The sequence below is a fragment of the Phytophthora parasitica genome (genome assembly GCF_000247585.1).
Source record: "Phytophthora parasitica INRA-310 unplaced genomic scaffold supercont2.55, whole genome shotgun sequence".
In the NCBI taxonomy this organism is placed as follows: Eukaryota; Oomycota; class Peronosporomycetes; order Peronosporales; family Peronosporaceae; genus Phytophthora; species Phytophthora nicotianae.
The window spans coordinates 409,740-428,781 of record NW_008649041.1 but is presented as its reverse complement, the minus strand read 5'-3'; the positions used below and the strand labels follow the sequence as shown (position 1 = coordinate 428,781).

Below are 19,042 nucleotides of genomic sequence, written 5' to 3'. Positions count from 1 at the left end.
TTAACGCTTTCATTTTATACAAACAAAGTCTACCACACACCATGACTTTATGGTAGTAGTCCTGGCAGGGCTCCAATTCAGTATTTTACTGAATTGCCTGTCAAGTGCTGCAATCGTAATAACGGCAATGCAAGAGCCAGCAAATAATAAAAAAAAAATGCCGTAAATACTCCAATATTCAAATGCTTAAGCTCATACTAAGTGGCTACCGTCGTCATATCACACACGTTCTTGTTCGCACGACGAAATATTAAAAGCTTTAAATTCGCAGGCAGCATACATGTGCATGTACGGTTGAGTAAAGGGCACTAGCTTTCTTTGCGAAAAAAAATGGCTCGCAAACAGCCGATAGAGCAAGATTTAGAGGACGGCTTGTGCCCCCACACTGCGATAGACAATCAATATTTGTCTAGAATGCAGTATAAAACACAGAGACTACAAGACATGCGGACAAGTGGGTTTGCTGGTCGGTTAGTTGAAACTCGTATGTGCATACTTTTGTAATGTATTGCAAAAATGGTGTATTTTTGTAAAAAGCTGATTTTAGTTCGACTGAATTTCTATTCGTACCCCCTGAGTCATAGGTAGCATTCAAAGTTGGTTAACGCCATCTACATGTAGCGGCTGACATAGGTATGCAGCATTTGTTGTGCTACGCTAGCGAACTATTTAACTTGCATATCTCGAGCAGCATCAAATTTCTACAATTTATGATTCTAACTGATATCTGGGTACGAGATACGACCGTCCCAGCGTCTCGACACGAAGTAAAGTGCTATGTAGCTTACCCTGCGCATCGGTGTCAAGTGGCCGTCCACAATGTGAGCCAGCACTACCGACAAGTTAATTGTGCAAGCCATCTTCTCGGTAAACAACTTCATCCCCATGATGATATACAGATCTTTCGCTCGAATGAGAACGTCACTCCCACCGAGCAACACGAAACCTTCATCACGTACAGCTTTAGAGCACGTGAGGAATAGTGTCGTGCCATCTTCTCGTGCCTGAGTAACCAGTGTGTTGTAGTAGTAGTAGTTGCCTAATGGACCTCCACAGCCGTAACCCTCAAATGAAGTCATTTGATCCGGTGCCCGTTTATCAACAGGTTCGTACTCGTGTCGGTATTGGCGATACTGCACAATCTGGATTAGCCCGTACGCAATCGGGTGCACTAGGAAGATTACTAAGCCCACATAATGCTGCGTCAAGGCGTTGACGGCCACGTTGCACTCACTTGCGTTCTGTGGGCACGAGGATGATGAAGTCACCATATAATGAGGTGGGTCTCCCTTTGTAAGACTCCACAAAAAGATAGATAAGGACCCGATCATCCACGTCATTCTGGAGAAATAAAAGGCGTCGTTGTTGGCCATTTTTGGCCACAAAGTCACCGCTGCACGGACATCCAGTTGATGCAGAAGAATGAAGCTCACACCGGCCACGTACACAATTTTCTTATCATATATAGCTCGAAGTGCGCTGTTGCTGTTCCCACAGAGGTACATGATGTCAAAGACTTGATAATACAACACGTACACGAGCTGAAGTGCGATAATACAGAACGTCGGCAGCCGTAAAAGTTGTTGCACCAAATGGTACGTATTCAACGCTCCGTTGCACGCGTTGATAAAGATCATGAACACCAGTAATGCTAGTGCTTGAGCTGCCACTGCGAAAGTAAATTGTAGTCTTGGTAAGGTGATCGATGCCCCTGCAATCCGATATAGGATTACATTCACGTATTTGCTGTGTTTATAAGGGGTAGCGATCTCCAATTTATCAGCAAGTGTGGAGCCAAAGGTGTTTGTCGCGATAATTTTGTCAAAGCTCTGTCTCTTCTTAGACGGAATAGTCAGTCCTTGACCCGTGCCTTGCTTAGCTACGAGGTAGAACATCCGCTCTCGTACTGAAGTCGGGAGATCCATAAGATCGAACCATTGCGTCGTTGGGCCTTTATTCGCGGGAACAAAAGCTCCTGACATACCTCTAATATCGCTAAGATCGGGAAATAGCTGGAGTTTATTCCCGTTGACACAAGTTGGAGGTTCTTTCAGTCCAACGAAAACACTTTCTCGACCATTTTCTACCCATGTGCCTGAAGCCACAAGTCCACCGATATCGGCTGGAGTCACCAGCACTTGAACATATTGCACACTCACAAACTCGGAGCCATTCCGACAGAGTCCATAGGCACTCACGCCGCCTTGATGTCCCGTCATTAGAATGCATTCAGGTCCGTCCAAATCCAAGATAGAACACGCTCCATTCGAGAAAGTGGATTGGTCCAGAAACGTGAAATTCAGAAAACTTGTTGGCTTGTTCTCCTTCTGCGGATACCACGAGACGGCTGTAAAATTGCTGTTCATGGCTTCGACATATGCGTTAAGGAATCCGGTACCCAAGAAATAAGCAGGAGCGAACGAAGCATTCTTTTTAACGATGATACCAATATCGTCCGTCACTTGTTCCGCGTCGATGGACCCGTCAAAAAGTGGTGCGGACGTGATAGCGAGCGCCAAGTAAAGTAGAAAAATACCAACCGATACACGAACTCGAGACGCCTCGGCTGGTCGCGCGTGCTTGACTGTTATTGAACGAGAAGAAACTAATCTGAGCGGCTCGAGATCTCGAATGTTGCGTGACACGACGTCATTCTCCAGTAATTGGCGTCGGCTATATCTGCGCGTGACTTCTTGAATTTTCTTTGGATAACTTTTCGCTTTGCCACTCAGAGCGATCGGTCTGCGAGAAGTGCATATACCATCGGAGGTGGGGGAGATTGGAGTGATGGTACTCCCAACACCACTCTTGACCATTGTCTACCTTGTTCACGACAGCAAAGAGCGCTCTGTGCTGAACGTTAGATAAAGAGGAGGTCGGCGTTTTGAGCTAAAAGTAGGATGACCAGTTCCATATTTGTCCAAAACAATTGAATAGAGTAGTGCTCGTGTGTTTGAGGTTTCCATTTACAATACAGGAACACACCCTTCGGTCGGGTCTCGTCTCAACGTCTAACTACCAGTTCAGCATATCAACCGCCACCTGATTGGCAGGGATCTGCTTGGCCTCAAGCAGACACTCGAGACAGAAGAGCATGGACTTCTGCATGACTTCGGCGCCAATACCGACAGAAATCTTCTTGTTCACTGAGCACTTTCCACACAGAACACGACGGCAGACTTGACACGTGCCGCCGCGTTGGAATAAGATGTTGCCGAGCTTGTTGAGACTGCGTGTGCAGTTGGCGCAGTGACTGGTCGATCCGACACGGCCGTGCGCCGTGCGAGCAGATTTCTTCATCAACCACGTGAGTTTGTAGGCGTTCGCGCACTCAATGGAGTTTACGAGGGCCATGAGGTTCTCGGCGTACGCCGTGGCCGCCACATTGACTGGAACGTCTCCGTCAAGCTCCAAGAACGCACGCGAGAACATCTCGACCGACCGGTGACGGGGGTCATTAGGCGGCAGTCCCGTGTTCGCGAATGTCTGGCAACCGGACATTTGGCCACGGATGCAATCGGACGGACGCGGTAGCTTCAACACGTCCGAAAGATCTACAGATTGGCGCACACCGTAGGCGACGAGTTTGCCCTTGGCGTCCTTCATGAGGCCAGACGCCTCGAGAAACAGGAAGTCGCGGGCCTGGCTGAATCGGCCGTACGACTGTAGACCCCACTTCAAACCAATGAAGTTAAGCGGGTGTTCCGCGTTCGGATGGACGAGAACCGCAAGCAGACGCGAGTCCTCCAGCTCTGTTCCCAAGTACGAGTTGCGCATCATAGCGTGCGCCTCAGTGTCGGCCAGCATTCCCAACGCGGCGTCTTCGGCCGTGCCGGTGATGACACCCGACAGCACGACGGCCGGCGGACGCGACGTCTTTTTCAACCTGAGATGGTCACTGTCACCTGACGAAGCGGACGACGCGATCCCGGTGAGCTTATCCATGGTTGATCGGTGTGTAGCAGAGTCTGAGGACGATGACGACGCCAGCACATCCGACCTGTCATGATGCGTCACACCGCCGTGCAACGCACGACGCGAACGGTACGCGCGGACGTCGTCTTTGGTTTTGACCAGCTTCCACGCCTCCTTGTCAAGTTGACGTCCGCCGGCTGCGAACGCTCCACGGAGTTCCAACGTGTGCTGGATCACCGCGTCCACCTCGGCGATCAAAGCTGCCTGGCGTTCGGGTGATAGCTGGACATCCGGTATTCCTGCTTCTGGGAGTCTGAATTTGCCCATGGCTGAGTCCGTTGATCGGCTTGTGTCCTAAAGGCTGTTTCGGTGAATGGCAATCGCTAACGCGCTCGACCGGCCAAAAGGATAGGCAGAATAGGGCGTCGTGTGTCGGCCTAAGACTTTCGGAGAGTGTGACGAAGGCAAGAGCGAAAAGAGCCTTGTTGGACGGTGACAATCGCCACCGCTCTGTCACTGGCAAGTGCACTCATGGAGTGATGTCTGCGAAAGAAGCCGCCTGCCTCTCGGCGTGGCGTCGCGACTGACTGGCCATCTGGAGCGCGTCGTAGGCTGTATGTCGGACACCTTGAAGCGATGGATGAGGATCAAATCCGTGAAGATGGAGGACGTGTGCGCATGGTGAGACTTACAGAAACGATGGCGAGTCGTCTAGTCGAGCTCCATCACAGAATCATGAGCAGCTCCTAGAGGGCAAGACTCCACAGAGTGAAAGTCTACACGTTGTGCTTCAACCAGACAGAGAAGAAGAGCCTGCGTTGACTTCCCGGCAACCCATCGGCTATCCCTGGCTGATGGCAGGAACGCCGCACGATTCACCGGGCACCTGTACGCCATCGCTGGATTCCATGATGGTATTTTTGCTGAAACCCCGTAGTGCTCATGAGCAAAATCTACTTTATCGAGTGATACCGACGCACCGTGATGAGGGTCAAGTTGTTAGTTGCCTCTGAAGCTCGGAGGTGGCAGGTTCGCTAACACAATTTGTGTGGTGTGATCCTGAGTCAAGATTCTTGACGCCAACGATTTGAAGCCGTAGGATTTCAGTTCCGTTCCGCCCTGTGTGGTATGCGCTCAACAGGCTTCAGTGGCCCACACTGACTGTGGTCTCCGCCATCTTCGCTTTCGTACAGCGAGGTTGATGTGGTCGCGCCAACATCCGTTTGACAAACTTTTTGAAAGCCTACAACCCGGTGGAGTTAAATTATCTGCTTCACTCGTAGAGATCGTTTGTTGACGGGCAATTCGTGGCAGCACTCACGCAACAAACAAGAGTATACTGTTGTCAACGATGACAGAGGATTAGTGCACTGTCGAGTGATATCGCGCTGTCCAAAACGATAATGCTATGATCGACCGTGCAACACAAAATTTGACCTTGAAGTCGACGCCATTTCGAAGCACTTTGAAGCGCTCAACTCGGTGGAGTTCACGGCCGCTACAAGCGACGTACCCGACGCTGCACCCTTTCGTCCCGGCCTTGAGCTGCGGCAGGAATTGATCGCCAGGATTTGCCTGTCACTGAGGATTACTCGCTCGTTTCACCTCTACACCTGTTTGCCTTGTTTCTCGCCGAGATTGCTGCCTTTGCCTGTGTTGCAGGAACGCCCTCGCTCAACAACTTGACCATCGGATCTCTTCAACAAGCACTCGAGAGCTTTTTGTCCCCGCAGACAAGCCCGTCGAAAGCTGTGCTTCTTTACCACTGAACTGAGTGCGAGATCTCTTCACGAACCTTGGTCAAGGTGACAATGACGGCGAACATGGTGTCGTAAGTTTACGACTCGGTAACGAGTCAATCGCACGGCAATCAAATGGAACTAATACTCATTTGCATAAATTCAATATCTATCTACACAAGAGCTCCACGCCTTAGCCACGAGTCTACCAGTTGAGCTTGTCGATGGCCACATTCCGTGCAGGAAGCGACTTGGCCTCCAGCAAACACGAGAGACAGAAGAGCATCGACTTCTGCAGTACTTCACTGCCAAGACCCACGCAGATCTTCTTGCTCACTGAGCACTTGCTACAGAGCACGCGACGGCAGATTTGGCACGTGCCGCCACGCTGCAACACCAACGTGCTGAACTTGCTCAGGCTGCGCGTGCAGTTGGCGCAGTGGCTGGTCGTCGTCATGCGGCCCAGCACGCTGCCGGTGCCGGGGCGCACCTGTCGCGTGGCCTGCTTCATCATCCACGTGAGCTTGTGACCGTTGGCGCACTCCATACTGGTGGCAAGGGCCATGAGCTTCTCCGCGTACGCGGCCGCCGCCACGTTGACAGGCAGGTCGCCGTCCATCTCGAGGAACGCACGCGAGAACATCTCGACCGTGCTGTGGCGTGACGTACTCGTCTGCGTCATGTTACCGAACGTCTGGCAGCCGGACATGTTGCCACGGATGGTGTTCGGCGGGCGCGGTAGATTGATGAAGTCGGATACATCGACGGACTGACGGATGCCGTACGCCACGACCTCGCCCTTGGCGTCCGTCGTGAGACCGGATCCCTCGAGGAACACGAAGTCGCGGGCCTGACTGAAACGGCCGTACGACTGCAACCCCCACTTGAGGCCGATGAAGTTGAGTGGGTCCTGGGGTGTCGGGCGCACCAGCACCGCAAGAAGACGCGCGTCTTCCAGCTCCGTGCCCAGGTACGACTCGCGCATCTTGGCGTTCATCTCCGTGTCGGCCAGCATACCCAACGCCGCGTCCTCCGCCGTTCCGTCAATGACGCCGGAGATGACGACGGCGGGCGGTCGGGCCGACTTCTTCTGTTTGCGGTACTGGTTTTCGCTACCTGATGAGGTGGACGACACGAGGCTGGCAATCTTGTCCATGGTTGAACGCTGCGAGCTGGAGTTTGAGGACGAAGATCTAGAGACCACGTCGGCCGTATCGGCCCGTGAATCCGTGTGCTCCGCGACGCCGTGCAGCGCGCGACGCGAACGGTACGCGCGGACGTCGTCCATGGTTTTGACGAGCTTCCAGGCGGACGTGTCAAGTTGACGTCCGCCCGCTGCAAAGGCACTGCGCAGTTCGAGCGTGTTTTGCACGACTGCATCCACCTCGGCAAGCAGAGCCACCCTGCGTTCGGGGGTGATCTCGAACGGAGGTAGATCCACCTCTTTGGCGTTAAACTTGGGCATGCTGACAAACACTTGCCGACGACGCGCAAATTCTTCAAGTGAGGGCTATCCTACTGACTGCTGACTGGTTGCAGGCGACGGTGGTGCCTCTAAAGAGTTTGCTGAATAGCATCAACACTTCTCCAGCCTCGAGTCCAGGTGGAAAGCGCTGGTTGGCACATCGATCGTCTCTATCTTGCCTGCGTGAGATGTGCGCCGATACAGAAGTTTCTTTCAATATGCAAAGTGAATCATGGATATCAATGCTGAAGGTTCATTTATTATAGAAGAACTTTCACATACAAAATTTGATGTAGGTTTGTTATTGAACGAAGTATATAAAATAACAAGGGACTGATTATACCGAGATGGAGTTCGGTATCATTTGCATGTCAGTGACTTGAGCGCACCGGCCACGCCCCGATGTGCAACGCAGCGCTGCAACACATGTCAAGCTTGAGAATTGGTGGAGTTCTGGACGTTGGAACGCCGATCAACAGCGACTCAAAGCAGTCGAAGACGAGAATTTTGAGTGATTTCTTTGAGAAAAATGTATCATAACTGGACGTCACGTTTGAAATCGAGAATGTACATGTACTTCCAGCTCGATAGTACACCAACGCCATCGAATATCTGATACCTGTCGTAGCGTTGGATGAACACTGTCGGCGTGAGCTTGCGCTGGTAACTCGGTACAGATACAGCAGTGTACCGTTACCAAACAACCAGCATTTCAGCTGGCTTGGGGCTAATGGTGGACAAATGAGCATCTGCTGCCTGCTACCCTTGCTCACACGTAAGTTCTTGAAAACTTGACTCCGCAGCGAGCATCTGACAGGTTCCTCTCGGTCAAAAAGATTTGGATAATGCCTTCGGGTCCTCGTGGCTTCACATTCTGACTCGAATGCAGTAGGGTATTCATGTAGTCAGCACGAACGTCCAGCAATCTTGAATTCAACGTTGTTCGATCACTGAAGTTCGCAATCTTCCACACCGAGTCCTTGACTTTGGTAGAAGAGCCCACACGTCAGGATATTGTTGTAAAGGATCCGGCAGCGTCTTCAAGTTGGTCGATGAGGAAGATATCCGCTAGAAATTAATCCCGTTGTACCATGCATTAAGTAAATAGCGCGTTGCTCGAAAGTCTTCCAGGCATGGTCATTCATTTGCCAAGCTTTGGTTTCGGCTCAATTCGACAGGCCGATTACTTGCCAGCACGGTCCGGAAATTAATCGGAGCGTTTAGTGCCAGCAGGCAACGAGCCAACAAGCAAGCGAGCTTCCATGTCGTCATTTCGATTGTAGGTCTCGATTCTCCAAGTTTTCGTCATTTTTGCAATAATGCATGATGTTTGTCATCACCTACACACGGAGTCTGCTGCAGTTTATCTAACAGACGGGAACATTGTGGTGTGCAAACCGAGCGGAAGGTCACTTTTAGCGGACTGTATTCACCTTTGGTGTGTTGTGCTTCTTTCGCGACGCTCTCTTCCTTTTAGCGTTTACACTGTAAACTTTACAATATCAATAGGCACATGCTGACCACAAGGTTTGCAATGCCCATGCTGCACGGCACTTCTCACCAGTGCATCCATGAAACTTATCCATTTCGTAAGTACATTGTGCAAGACGTTATCTTTTTCCATTGCCATGAAATTCATATCTACCTAGGAACAGCCACGGGACGACTAGTATTTACTCACGTGACGATCCCACGAGGTCAATGTACTTCGTCACAGCAGCTTGTATAGCCCATTCATTGAGAGCTACACTCTTTTCAGTCTAACTACGGATGGACATATCTACCACTTCTGCTGGTCCACAGCCACTTCACGAGCCGAGATATGCTTCGCTTCCAGAAGACACTCAAGGCAGAAGAGCATAGACTTCTGCATCACCTCGTTGCCGATACCGATCGAGATCTTCTTGTACACCGAACACTTGCCACAGTACGAGCGCCGGCAGACCTGGCACGTGCCCCCGCGTGACAGCAACAGGTTGGTGAGTTTGTTGAGACTACGCGTGCAGTTGGCGCAGTGGCTGCTCGTGCCGTGGACGCTCGTGCCCGGACGAGCCTGACGGGAAGACTGCCGCATCATCCAAGTAAGTTTGTAGGCGGTCGCGCACTCCATAGTGTTTACGAGCGCCATGAGCTTATCAGCGAACGCCGAGGCCGCGACATTCACTGGCACGTCGCCGTCCAGCTGCAAGAAAGCTCGAGAGAACATTTCCACCGAGTGGTGACGTGAGCCAGCAACGGGGACGCCGCTGTTAGCGAAGGTCTGACACACGGACAGGTGACCGCGAAGCACATCTTGAGAACGCGGCAGCGTCAGCACGTCCGAGAGATCCGTCGACTGGCGAATACCGTAGCTGATCATCTCGCCGCGCGAGTCCTTGGTGATACCTGTGGACTCCAAAAACACGAAGTCACGCGGCTGGCTGAAGCGGCCGTACGTCTGACGGCCCCACTTGATGCCGATGAACGTGAACGGGTTCTCTGGTGTCGGTCGGGCTAACACGAACAGCAAACGGGAGTCCTCGAGCTCCGTGCCCAGGTACGACTCGCGCATCTTGCAGTGCTGTTCGGAATCGGCCAGCATACCCAAAACGGCATCTTCGGCCGTGCCGTCGACGGTACCGGACAGCACGACGGCGGGCGGACGCGCGGTCTTCTTGGCACGGAAACGGTCGCTGTCGTTAGAAGAAGTGGTGGAAGCAGTGAGCTTGTTCATGGTCGTTCGAGAGCTGTTGGACGACGACGACGAAAGCGCGTCCGACGTCTCGGTGCGCGTCTCGGACGGATCCACGCCGTGCAACGCGCGACGCGAACGGTAGGCACGCACGTCGTCCTTGGTCCTAACGAGCTTCCACGCCGACGTGTCGAGCTGACGGCCGCCGGCTGCGAAAGCCGATCGCAGCTCGAGCGTGTTCTGAACCACCGCCTCAACCTCTGCGATCAACGCAGCCTGGCGCTCCGGACTCAACTTGAGCTCCGGCAGTGCCACATCATGCACGTTAAACTTGGCCATCGTTCAAAGTGACCGAACCACTTGCGGCCTTTGCGTCGTTTGCGTAAATGAAGACGACGACGACGAAGTGCGAGCACGGAGGGCTTTTTTGCGTACGACCGGCGTGGCTCCCATCGATCGCCCTTATCTCGTTGCGGCACTATGGACAGGACCAACGTGCGCACTGTCTGCATTGCGCAATGGAACCAAACATGCCTTTGGGACGGCAAACCGGCGTCGGTGGTGGTGCCATCATTGGTGTTCACGGAATAAGACGTGATAGTTGTGTCGGCATCATCCGGAACGGAAGCGCGTAGAGAGATTCATCTACTTATTCTTTGATTAAGTGTCTAAGATCTGGCAGGACGTGTGACCGGAACTTGACACAAGTTTATCTTCAACGACGACAGCGGAAAACAACGGATTGCAGTCGAAACTTCGGCGTTTACCATTGCATGGCGCGAGATGCATGTACCTCGGCTTGGGACTGCTTTGGCTGTTCAGTGTGGCCAAACTGTTGTACACGTGCACTCATGTGGGTGCGTACGCCACTGAGTTTGTCGCCAGCGATGCCATCCTTGACGCCTAAGAAATTCGTGTTCAATGTCCGCTGTGGTCGATCGCTCCTCGTCTCCACGTTTGTAAAAGCTGCCTTAGTGTACCTGACAGTGCGATGCAAAGAAGTATTTGTTGCGATCGTACACTGGGGCTCGTTTCAAGCTGGAATCCAGGTTCAAGACGAGCATGGAGCACTTGGATCTCCATTCTTTGCGAAGACGAAGATGCTGCCGCGTGACGTCTCTGTCGACTGTCGTGACCTCGCTTGGATAGACTCGTGGCGACTGACGGATAACAGGCTGAAAGGCTCTCAAGTTGACAGTCTCAACTTCCTCGAGTGCTTCACTATCCATCGCGGCTGGATCCGATGCTTCTTCCAGAGCCGTCGTCCGCCGTCCCGTGCCGCTTGTCTGGAGCTCAAGCACTTCGTTTCGAAGGACGCGTTGCTCTTGGTCCTGTTTCTCTCACGCTTTCCCATGGTGTCTCTAACTCACAAATGCGCGATGTCAGAACAAAGCCCGAGCGCGTTGAAGACAACTCCGTGATGGCGGCGCGCTCAAGTTGAGTTGAGCCATCGAAAATGCCCGCAATCGACCCAGCTATCCAGCGCAGTCCGCTCTTGTCGTCGCCTTCTCGACGATTGATTCGGAGCCTCTCCCAAGTGTAGAACCTACACTGCAGATGTACTGCAGAGCTGCAGAACGTGCCTACACGTACTAAATAATACTTCAAGTATGCGTATTGTCAGTGTTGATGCGAACTGCTCACGCTCAATGTGGCGATGCACTGCCGCCTCTCCAATTACAGGCTTCGTCTTCACCAGCTTTTATCGCGTCGACAAGTGTTTTGTGTGTCGTGTAGGGCGGAATGGTGTGCCGCTTTACAATGAAACACCGTCGCGTTGCTGCGTGTTGCAAACGATCGCCGAGCGTTGGAAAATTGAAACTCGGTGAGACAGAGTCGCAACGCGGTGAAGCGACCCACCGAACTCGCTATATTTTGTGCGCTGGGCCTCTGGGTTGTACAACAATGGCAAGCATTTCCAGCGTTAGGAAGCAAGCGAATCACCCGCATTTCTCCGAGTATCTTGCGTTCAAGTGATCGAACATCAACAGCAGAACAGACTCGGACTGCACAGCGCGGTGAGCCATCTCTCGGTGTGGTCTTCAATCCCTGGTGAGCCCACGCTGGCTGACGCCTGTATCTTGCGGTGCCCGCGTGACGAACACAAACTGCAGGCCTCCAGCAGAGCTCGAGGGCAACATCTCGCCCTTTCCGTTGCCGCAACATACCACTTCAACTGAGAAGTGGTGTACATCAAATTAATAAAGCAACTTAAGCTCCAAAAGTAGAAGTTATCAACAAAATTGCCATTATTCACGAAACCAAACGTAAAAATGTAAATTCCATTGTGCGGGTCTATAGCACCAGCGGGTTCATTCCTTCACGTCTGCAACATGCTGCGCAGTCTTGTGAGCGGCACGCGGACGCGCCACCGAGTGCTCCAGCAGGCTCGTCGCTTCAGTCAGACACCTGCCACTCCGTTACTGAAAGCTCACACGAAGGCGGTGCGTCCCAGCGCTGCAATCAGCTTGAGTTCGAAGGGCAGGTACATGTAGCAAAGCCTATTTAACTTGTCTGACAATTTTTTCTAACATACCTGTTATATCTGGCATGTAACATCGAAGGGCTCTGGAGCTGGCGGAGACGCAGCGAACGCGGCACCGAGTCACTAACAGCAATGTACTGAGTTACTGGAAGGCAGCAGCGTTGGCAGTCACTGCTTGTGGCACTCTGGGGCTGCATACGGCATCCTGTGCCTCCAACACGAGCGACGGCAAGGACGAGGATCCAGTGGAGAAGGCCAAGAAAATGGTACAGGATTTATCTACCATCGCCATTGCAAAACTTGCCGAACTGCTGCCTGAGGATTACAGTAATCTACAGCAGAAAGTGGACGAGTTCCTGGCCTCTGGCAAAGCTGGCCAGATCTCCTGGGGCTTCTGCATGGGCGCGTGTTCGGGCTTCGCTCTGAAAAAAGTATCCAAGCTGGGAGCTGTGGCAATTGGCTCGTTGTTCGTGCTGCTGCAATGCGCGAGTTATTCCGGCTATGTGGACGTCGACTACAAGAAATTGGAGCGGGATTTCAAGAGTTATCTGGACATTAACAAGGTATTGCGAGGATGGGAGGTTTGGTGGAGAAGGGAGACTGATATTATACTTGATTTTTGTAGGATGGCGTGTTTGATACGAAGGACGTGGACTCCATGTACAAGTCGGTGATGAAAGTGCTGGAGTTCAGTCTCCCTGCTGGCAGTGGGTTCGCCGCGGGGTTTATTCTAGGGTTTCGCTCAGGATAAACCCTAGTTTTAGCTGTCAAAGTTGAGTAGTGGTGGGAAAAGTACTATTTTTTTACATTAAGCAGTGACTCTCAACTTGTATTACTATTTTGCAGCCAGCGGTGATGGCGTTGTCGTGTATACAGGGCTGAGGATCTCGATGCACACGGTTATATCGTCGGAGATCGAGTCGTCCACGAGCGGGTGTGTGTGTGGATCGTAGAGCCGATAAACGAGTAACGTGAACACGTTGATCGTCAAGAAGAGGGCGTTCAAAGACATGATAAACGGGTTCGTGATCAAGACTCCGTACGTGAGCCAGAGGAGGTTGCTTGCCAGTCCAGCAATCACCATGTGCACGTTGATGAAGACTGCAGACTTGTGTTTGAGGACTTGGAACAATTTCTCCATTGGTGCGCCGTACAGAAACACTCCTCCGCAATCGGCAATCAGCCCCATTGTAGTGTTGATACTTGAAGTGGACTGACCCGTGTACCCCAGACTACCGACGATGGCGTAGATGGTAACGAAAGCAACGATAGTGAGAACGGCAGCCAGAACGCGAAACACGCATTGTTTGTCCGTTGAATAATAGCAGTAGATCGACAGATAGACGATGGCACAGCATTCTCCGTACAGGAAACAGGAAACCAGTGGGAAGTAGTTTTTGGTGAGGTAGCCGTAGACCATCCTGCCGAAAAAAAGTCGTCAGTTTAGCTTTTACTTACAATAAACGATGGCAAGCTTACCAAATGTGTGAACTGCCAAGTAGTGAAGCTAGAGGGACAACGGAAGTCACTCCGACGTGCTTCTGTTTGTAAATACGGTGCATGAGCAACGATGGACTGGACGCCAACCCAATTGTTGCCACTCCAGCGAGAACTCGAAAAACCAGAATTGCGAAATCCTTGGACATTGCGTACGACCGCTTTCAAGTAAAATGAGGAATGGAAATCGATCACAACCTCATACTACTCGCCCTTGTTGGGTAAGTTTTGTACACTTCCAAACACTTTGTTCACTTTCAGACATGATGCATCCTAACAATTTGATTTCGATGCAGGTTGTCGTAACATCCATTACTACAAAAGACAGTGAACTTGACGTGTACTCAACATCCATGAGACATAAATGAAAAACACCAAGTGCTTATTAGACGAAGCAAAAAAAACAAAAACCTAGCGCTCGGTTCCTCAAACGTGACGCCGAATATCCACGCGTCTAAGTCCGCACATCTCGGTTCTTACAGGTCGACCTCGTTGTTGCGGCGGTTCTCGTGCTGCACGACCGTGTGGGTGCGTTGCATCTGGTTGCCCTGAGGCTGCAGCCCACGCAGCGGTCGGTTGTTGTAGTAGTGGGCGTTGGACGGAGTCTCCTGCGCATACTGACGAGGGTCCTGCATCTTCGGAGTCGTGTCGTCTCCCAGTACAGCCATGGAGCCTCCACGACTCTGGTTGTTGTTGTAGTACTGCGGCTCGCCACCCAGAGCGAAGAAAGCCTCCGAACCTTCACGAGCGTTGGTCGTCTGCACCGTCACCGTCTTGTCGTCCGCTCCGTCGCGCTTGAGCTTCCACGTCCGGTAGAAAATGTACACTTGACGGATCATCAGACACACGAGCACGAGTACTTGAAGACCGACGATAGCGAAGGCCACACCCTCTCGTAGATCGTCCGGGATGCTCTCCGTGAAGCTCGTCGCACTGGAGAGCAAGAAGAAACTGAGGAAAAGAGCCGAGATCTTGATGATAATGACAAAACTCGACGTCTTCTGCACGAACGCAGTCGGGTATGGCTGCTTGATCTCCAAGTACAATAGGAAGGCAATGTGGAACGCAATGAGCACAATAATCTGCCACAAACCTTCGATCCAGACCATACCGGTGGTCATACCACACAGCAGAGCCAGCAGCAGCTTAGGTGCGAAGAAGAAGCGACCTTCGAAGCTGTGCTCGTCGTACAGCGGACCGTATCGAGCGTGGAACTTCTTGTCGAAATGGTCCTTTGTACCCAAATCTCGCAGCTCTTCCTCGTTGTTCTTGATGACCAAAACACCGTACAGAATGGTGCCGAACGCTAGTACTAGCAGAGTGAGGATAGCCAGGAAGAAACTCACGTCGATCGAGTCGTGGTCGATGCAGTAGCAGATCTGGTACATGGCAGTAGCGCCGACCACATACTCGGACAGAATGAGGATCATCATGAGCACTCCGATGGCTTTATCCAGCCATTTCTTACTGAAGGTGGGGAAATCCTGCACGAAGAAGTAGCAGACGCCCATAGCGATGGCATAGGCTCCGAACAGGACGGCCACCATGCAGGCAATACCGGCCACAGCCAAGTAGAACAACATGTCAGCGTCTACGCCGATAAGAGACGCGTACTTCTCCATACCCTGCACGCCCGTAGTCGTAGAAGAAGATCCCGAACCAGAGCTACCACTTGAGCTGCTACCGGTAAGCAGACGACGCGATTGACCCACGTTACTCGACGATCCCGAACCGGAACTGGTCGAGTTCGAGTCGTCCGAAGACGACGCGTTGTTCTTGCCGAACGGAAGGAAGTTAAAGGCAGCCGGAGCCATCTTTTTGCCCATGTTTTCCATGAATCGAGGTCGAGCGTCCACGTTCATCTGGTTGAGCATGATGGAGAATTGACAGATATCCACAGCAGCCATAGTGATGCCCACACTGGCTGCGGCCGACACTCCGGAAGCCACACCGGCTGAGGTGCCTCCGACAACGCCACTAGCTACCGACATGACTCCACCGGCAACCACCGAGACTGTAGCGGCACTGCTACCGATGGTAGTTGAGGCGATACCGGCCTTGTCGACGGTGGACTTGGCCGTACCGTCAGCCCAGTGGTCCGAGTCTTCCAGTCCCTTATTGGCCGGCACCGAGTACTGCGAGTTGGATGTCGTGCCGGCACCACCGGCACCGGACGACGGTGTCGAGCTGGTCACACCGGCACATTGACAGGAACCGAAGGAGTTGTCACTAGTGTAGTCACACTCAGTAGTAGCAGCGAACGTGAGGTTCGAGAACGGCTGCTGCACTGCATCCGCGACCGACGCGGCTGCCTGTGTGCCGGCGTAGCTCATGAGGGTAAGGAAATCCAGACCGGCGTAAATGTCCGAGTTGATACCGTCCGACGCCGTGTAGTCCCACGTGCCGTTGTTACAGGCCGGGAACCGGCACACCGACATGCACGTGGCCAAGTCTGAGATCTCGGTGCCGGACGATGTGCCGGAGTAGATCAAACACTCGGTGGACGCCGCAGCGGACGCCACGTCCAGTTCGGTACCTCCACAGGTCAGGCCCATTGTGGACCACGCGCTGTAAAAAGTAGAGTCGCAACTAAACTCGATGGTCGTGGTGCCTGAAGTGCTGTTAGTTCCGACCACACCTGCCGATCCGGCCATGGACGACGAGCCCGTCGTGGTCGTCGGTGCCGTCGTTGCAGTTGTTGTGGTACCGGTACCCGTACTTGGCGTCTTAGTAGTCGACGTTGGTGTCTTGGCCGTCGTCGGCGTGGCTGTCGTCGCCGACGGCGCAGTGGTGGTCGTCGTGGTCGCACCCGTCGAGCCGGAAGCCTCCGCCGACACATCCGCCGTCACTCCGGCAGCACCGGCAGTCGGCGTGGCTCCACCCGCCTCGCCGGCCTCACCCATGAGACGACGGCCATCGTCCGATCCAATGGTTGTCGCCGTGGACGGAGCGGTCGTAGCCAACGGAGTGTCTCCCGATTCGTCTGAAGTGGTCGACCCGGTCGACGTACTCGGCGTCTTTGTCGTCGCTGAAGGGGTAGTGGTCGCCGGGGTTTTCGTGGTGGACGCTGGTGTCTTAGTAGTGGACGTCGGTGTTTTGGTGGTGGGCGTAGGAGCGGACGAGCCGGAAGTGTCCGAAGAAGTGTCCTGATTCTCCTTACTCGACCCGGTATCGGCTGACGCGCTCGAGCTGTCGGAACCGACTCCGACCGTGCCCGGACGGTCATCCGACCCGTCGCCGACACTGCCGGACATGTCGGAAGACTTGTCGGTCTCGTCGTCCGAGTCACTGCCGGAAGACGTCGTCGACGTCGTGGTGGTCACGCTGCTTGGTAGGTTGGTGGCCGTCGGCATCGAGTACCGAAACACACACGGCACGGAACCGGCACTGGCCGAAATGGTGCCGCTGCCGGACGACGCCGACACCGGTGACGTCGTCTGGGTAGTCTGAGTAGTCTGGGTGGTAGTCTGCGCTGCTGCGACAGTCCACGCCGAGGCGGCGGCAATTGCCGCTGCATACACTCGCATTTTTGATGCCTTCTGGTGTTGCACCTAACGTGACGCTTCGATACTCCGCGCAAAACCTGTTGCTGATCCTGCGTGGGTGGGGGGGAAATCTGGGTGTCCTGTCGCTATAGGCTAATACACACACACTCGCTCGCGCCAGCCAAATAGTCGACGCTCGCTCGCTGCTTTGGTTTCCTGTTGCGAGTTCCCTTTTGCCTGCCTGTGGCTGTCTCTACAGAGCGGTGCGATTGACAGAGTGGTGAGAGCCAGCGTCGGCAGAGGATAGTGTGTAAGATAGGCGCTCTCTCTGTAGGAGTAGGGAAAACGCTGGTGCCCACAAAACGCCATGTCAACTGGTCGGAGCAACAGACCAATCAGCACTCGTGAGTTCTGACTGGATCGATTTTCTTGGTCTCAGTAAATCGCTGCAACTCCATCTCTGATAATACACCTTTGCAGTGTGCCAGTTTGCTTTTTTCCAAACGACAACTTGCTTGTCAATCACGGCTGTGGTGGAGATATGAAGGCGTAATGGTTGCGATACGGATTTGTACACTGCGACGCGAGCAACAGCATGGAGCCAAAGGAGCCAGCGTCGCAAGTGCAAAGGCTCTTCACTAAAGAATACAATCTGTATCGCTAAAACGGAGGGATCGGGCGCTAAAACCTTGAATTCCTAGAACCTCTACGCACGCCACACAAGCGAATAGTCCGGGCAATATGACGATCACAAAGGCTTCGGAATTGGTGGCGCCGGAAAGGTGCGTGCGGGGTGCATACACAAAGGATGCAGCAATGAACGCGGCAAAGTGAGTTTCAGAGCGGATGCCGCCACCTTTGGCAACGTTGCCACCACCGCTGCTTCTTGTCATTCTTGGCATTCTTGTGGGCCGTTATGGCAGGAATGAACCTAGAAACCACCTGTCGATTTCTGGTCTCCCCTTCACGACAGCACAATCCACTCCCGACTTGCTGCAAGTCTTGCGTGGTAAACCGTCGCACAGTTGGTTTCGTCACAATTGCGAGGCAGTTTTGGTGCGCGTTTGCCAGCTACAGGCTGGAGTCCAAACCTATTGCAATTTATGGCAAGTGGCAACAAATATCTGTCAGTGGACCTTGCCATAAGGCCATAAGTTGAAAAGTGCTACTTCAGTATTTACTTTACAGTCGGATCGGCAAATCGATTGATATGTGAATCTTTGGTTGAAACGCCCTGGTGGACAGTAAACAAGCTTGCCTCTTCGAAGAGCACAACAATTTCGCCCTGCTCAGCTTTGTCGAGCTCAATACTAGAGTGAAGACACGCGTTTCGTGTAGGTGAGTGTCTCCTCTGAATTGAGAGCGAAAGGAGATACGATCGGACGGACAGCACATCGTAACTTGAAGCAAGCAACTTGAGTTTTTCACACGTCACGGATTTTTTCGATTCTCGTGCGAGATGACCTCCTCGCTCGAACGAAAGCGTCCACTTGCAATTGTGCAGTAGACCTATGATCATGTTCACAGTACTCTTCGTCTAGTGATCTCTTGCCCTTAGCGTTCATCGACACACTTGAGGCCATCATGCAAGCGTGGCGCATTTGACCGACTCAAAGTTCAGCCACGATGACCCCACCGTGCGACAATTACTCCTTCATCTAGACATACTATACCTTGGCAATTCCGGTGCAATTCCCGTATCGTTTGCTTCTTTCCACATATTCTTTTGCATGCGGCATGCAGCTTGTTCGCTGCGAGAACCCTGAAATACATCACCGCATAGCT

General features: G+C 52.8%; 8 protein-coding genes across 9 annotated transcripts; 2 read left to right on the top strand and 6 right to left on the bottom strand.

The window, feature by feature from the left end:
- Nucleotides 1-716: 716 nt before the first annotated feature.
- On the bottom strand, nt 717-2,816 carry PPTG_15548 (hypothetical protein; the record flags this gene model as incomplete). The annotated part of the gene is made up of 1 exon (XM_008913773.1): nt 717-2,816. One exon carries the CDS (start codon nt 2,814-2,816, stop codon nt 717-719), a length of 2,100 nt encoding a protein of 699 aa, XP_008912021.1.
- Nucleotides 2,817-3,015: 199 nt separating this feature from the next.
- On the bottom strand, nt 3,016-4,242 carry PPTG_15547 (hypothetical protein; the record flags this gene model as incomplete). Its single annotated transcript, XM_008913772.1, has 1 exon — nt 3,016-4,242. The coding sequence occupies one exon, from the start codon at nt 4,240-4,242 to the stop codon at nt 3,016-3,018; it is 1,227 nt and encodes a 408-aa protein (XP_008912020.1).
- Nucleotides 4,243-5,776: 1,534 nt separating this feature from the next.
- On the bottom strand, nt 5,777-7,294 carry PPTG_15546 (hypothetical protein). Its single transcript, XM_008913771.1, has one exon. The coding sequence runs from the start codon at nt 7,117-7,119 to the stop codon at nt 5,860-5,862; it is 1,260 nt and encodes a 419-aa protein (XP_008912019.1). The 5' UTR covers nt 7,120-7,294; the 3' UTR covers nt 5,777-5,859.
- A 1,393-nt stretch (nt 7,295-8,687) lies between these two features.
- On the bottom strand, nt 8,688-11,328 carry PPTG_15545 (hypothetical protein). Its single transcript, XM_008913770.1, has one exon. It carries the CDS (start codon nt 10,127-10,129, stop codon nt 8,900-8,902), a length of 1,230 nt encoding a protein of 409 aa, XP_008912018.1. The 5' UTR covers nt 10,130-11,328; the 3' UTR covers nt 8,688-8,899.
- On the top strand, nt 10,513-11,555 carry PPTG_15544 (hypothetical protein). Its single transcript, XM_008913769.1, has one exon. It carries the CDS (start codon nt 10,564-10,566, stop codon nt 11,209-11,211), a length of 648 nt encoding a protein of 215 aa, XP_008912017.1. The 5' UTR covers nt 10,513-10,563; the 3' UTR covers nt 11,212-11,555.
- A 491-nt stretch (nt 11,556-12,046) lies between these two features.
- On the top strand, nt 12,047-13,882 carry PPTG_15543. Of its 2 annotated transcripts, XM_008913767.1 has the most exons (3): nt 12,047-12,275; nt 12,355-12,838; nt 12,901-13,882. In XM_008913767.1, exons 1-3 carry the CDS (start codon nt 12,124-12,126, stop codon nt 13,024-13,026), a joined length of 762 nt encoding a protein of 253 aa, XP_008912015.1. In that variant the 5' UTR covers nt 12,047-12,123; the 3' UTR covers nt 13,027-13,882. The 2 variants fall into 2 exon arrangements, with proteins under 2 accessions (XP_008912015.1, XP_008912016.1); XM_008913768.1 differs by having other exon boundaries at nt 12,355-13,882.
- PPTG_15542 (hypothetical protein) lies at nt 13,075-13,921 on the bottom strand (the record flags this gene model as incomplete). The annotated part of the gene is made up of 2 exons (XM_008913766.1): nt 13,075-13,696; nt 13,755-13,921. 2 exons carry the CDS (start codon nt 13,919-13,921, stop codon nt 13,111-13,113), a joined length of 753 nt encoding a protein of 250 aa, XP_008912014.1. The 3' UTR covers nt 13,075-13,110.
- Nucleotides 13,922-14,060: 139 nt separating this feature from the next.
- PPTG_15541 (hypothetical protein) lies at nt 14,061-17,654 on the bottom strand. The gene has a single exon (XM_008913765.1). The coding sequence runs from the start codon at nt 17,297-17,299 to the stop codon at nt 14,249-14,251; it is 3,051 nt and encodes a 1,016-aa protein (XP_008912013.1). The 5' UTR covers nt 17,300-17,654; the 3' UTR covers nt 14,061-14,248.
- Between the last annotated feature and the right edge of the window lie 1,388 nt (nt 17,655-19,042).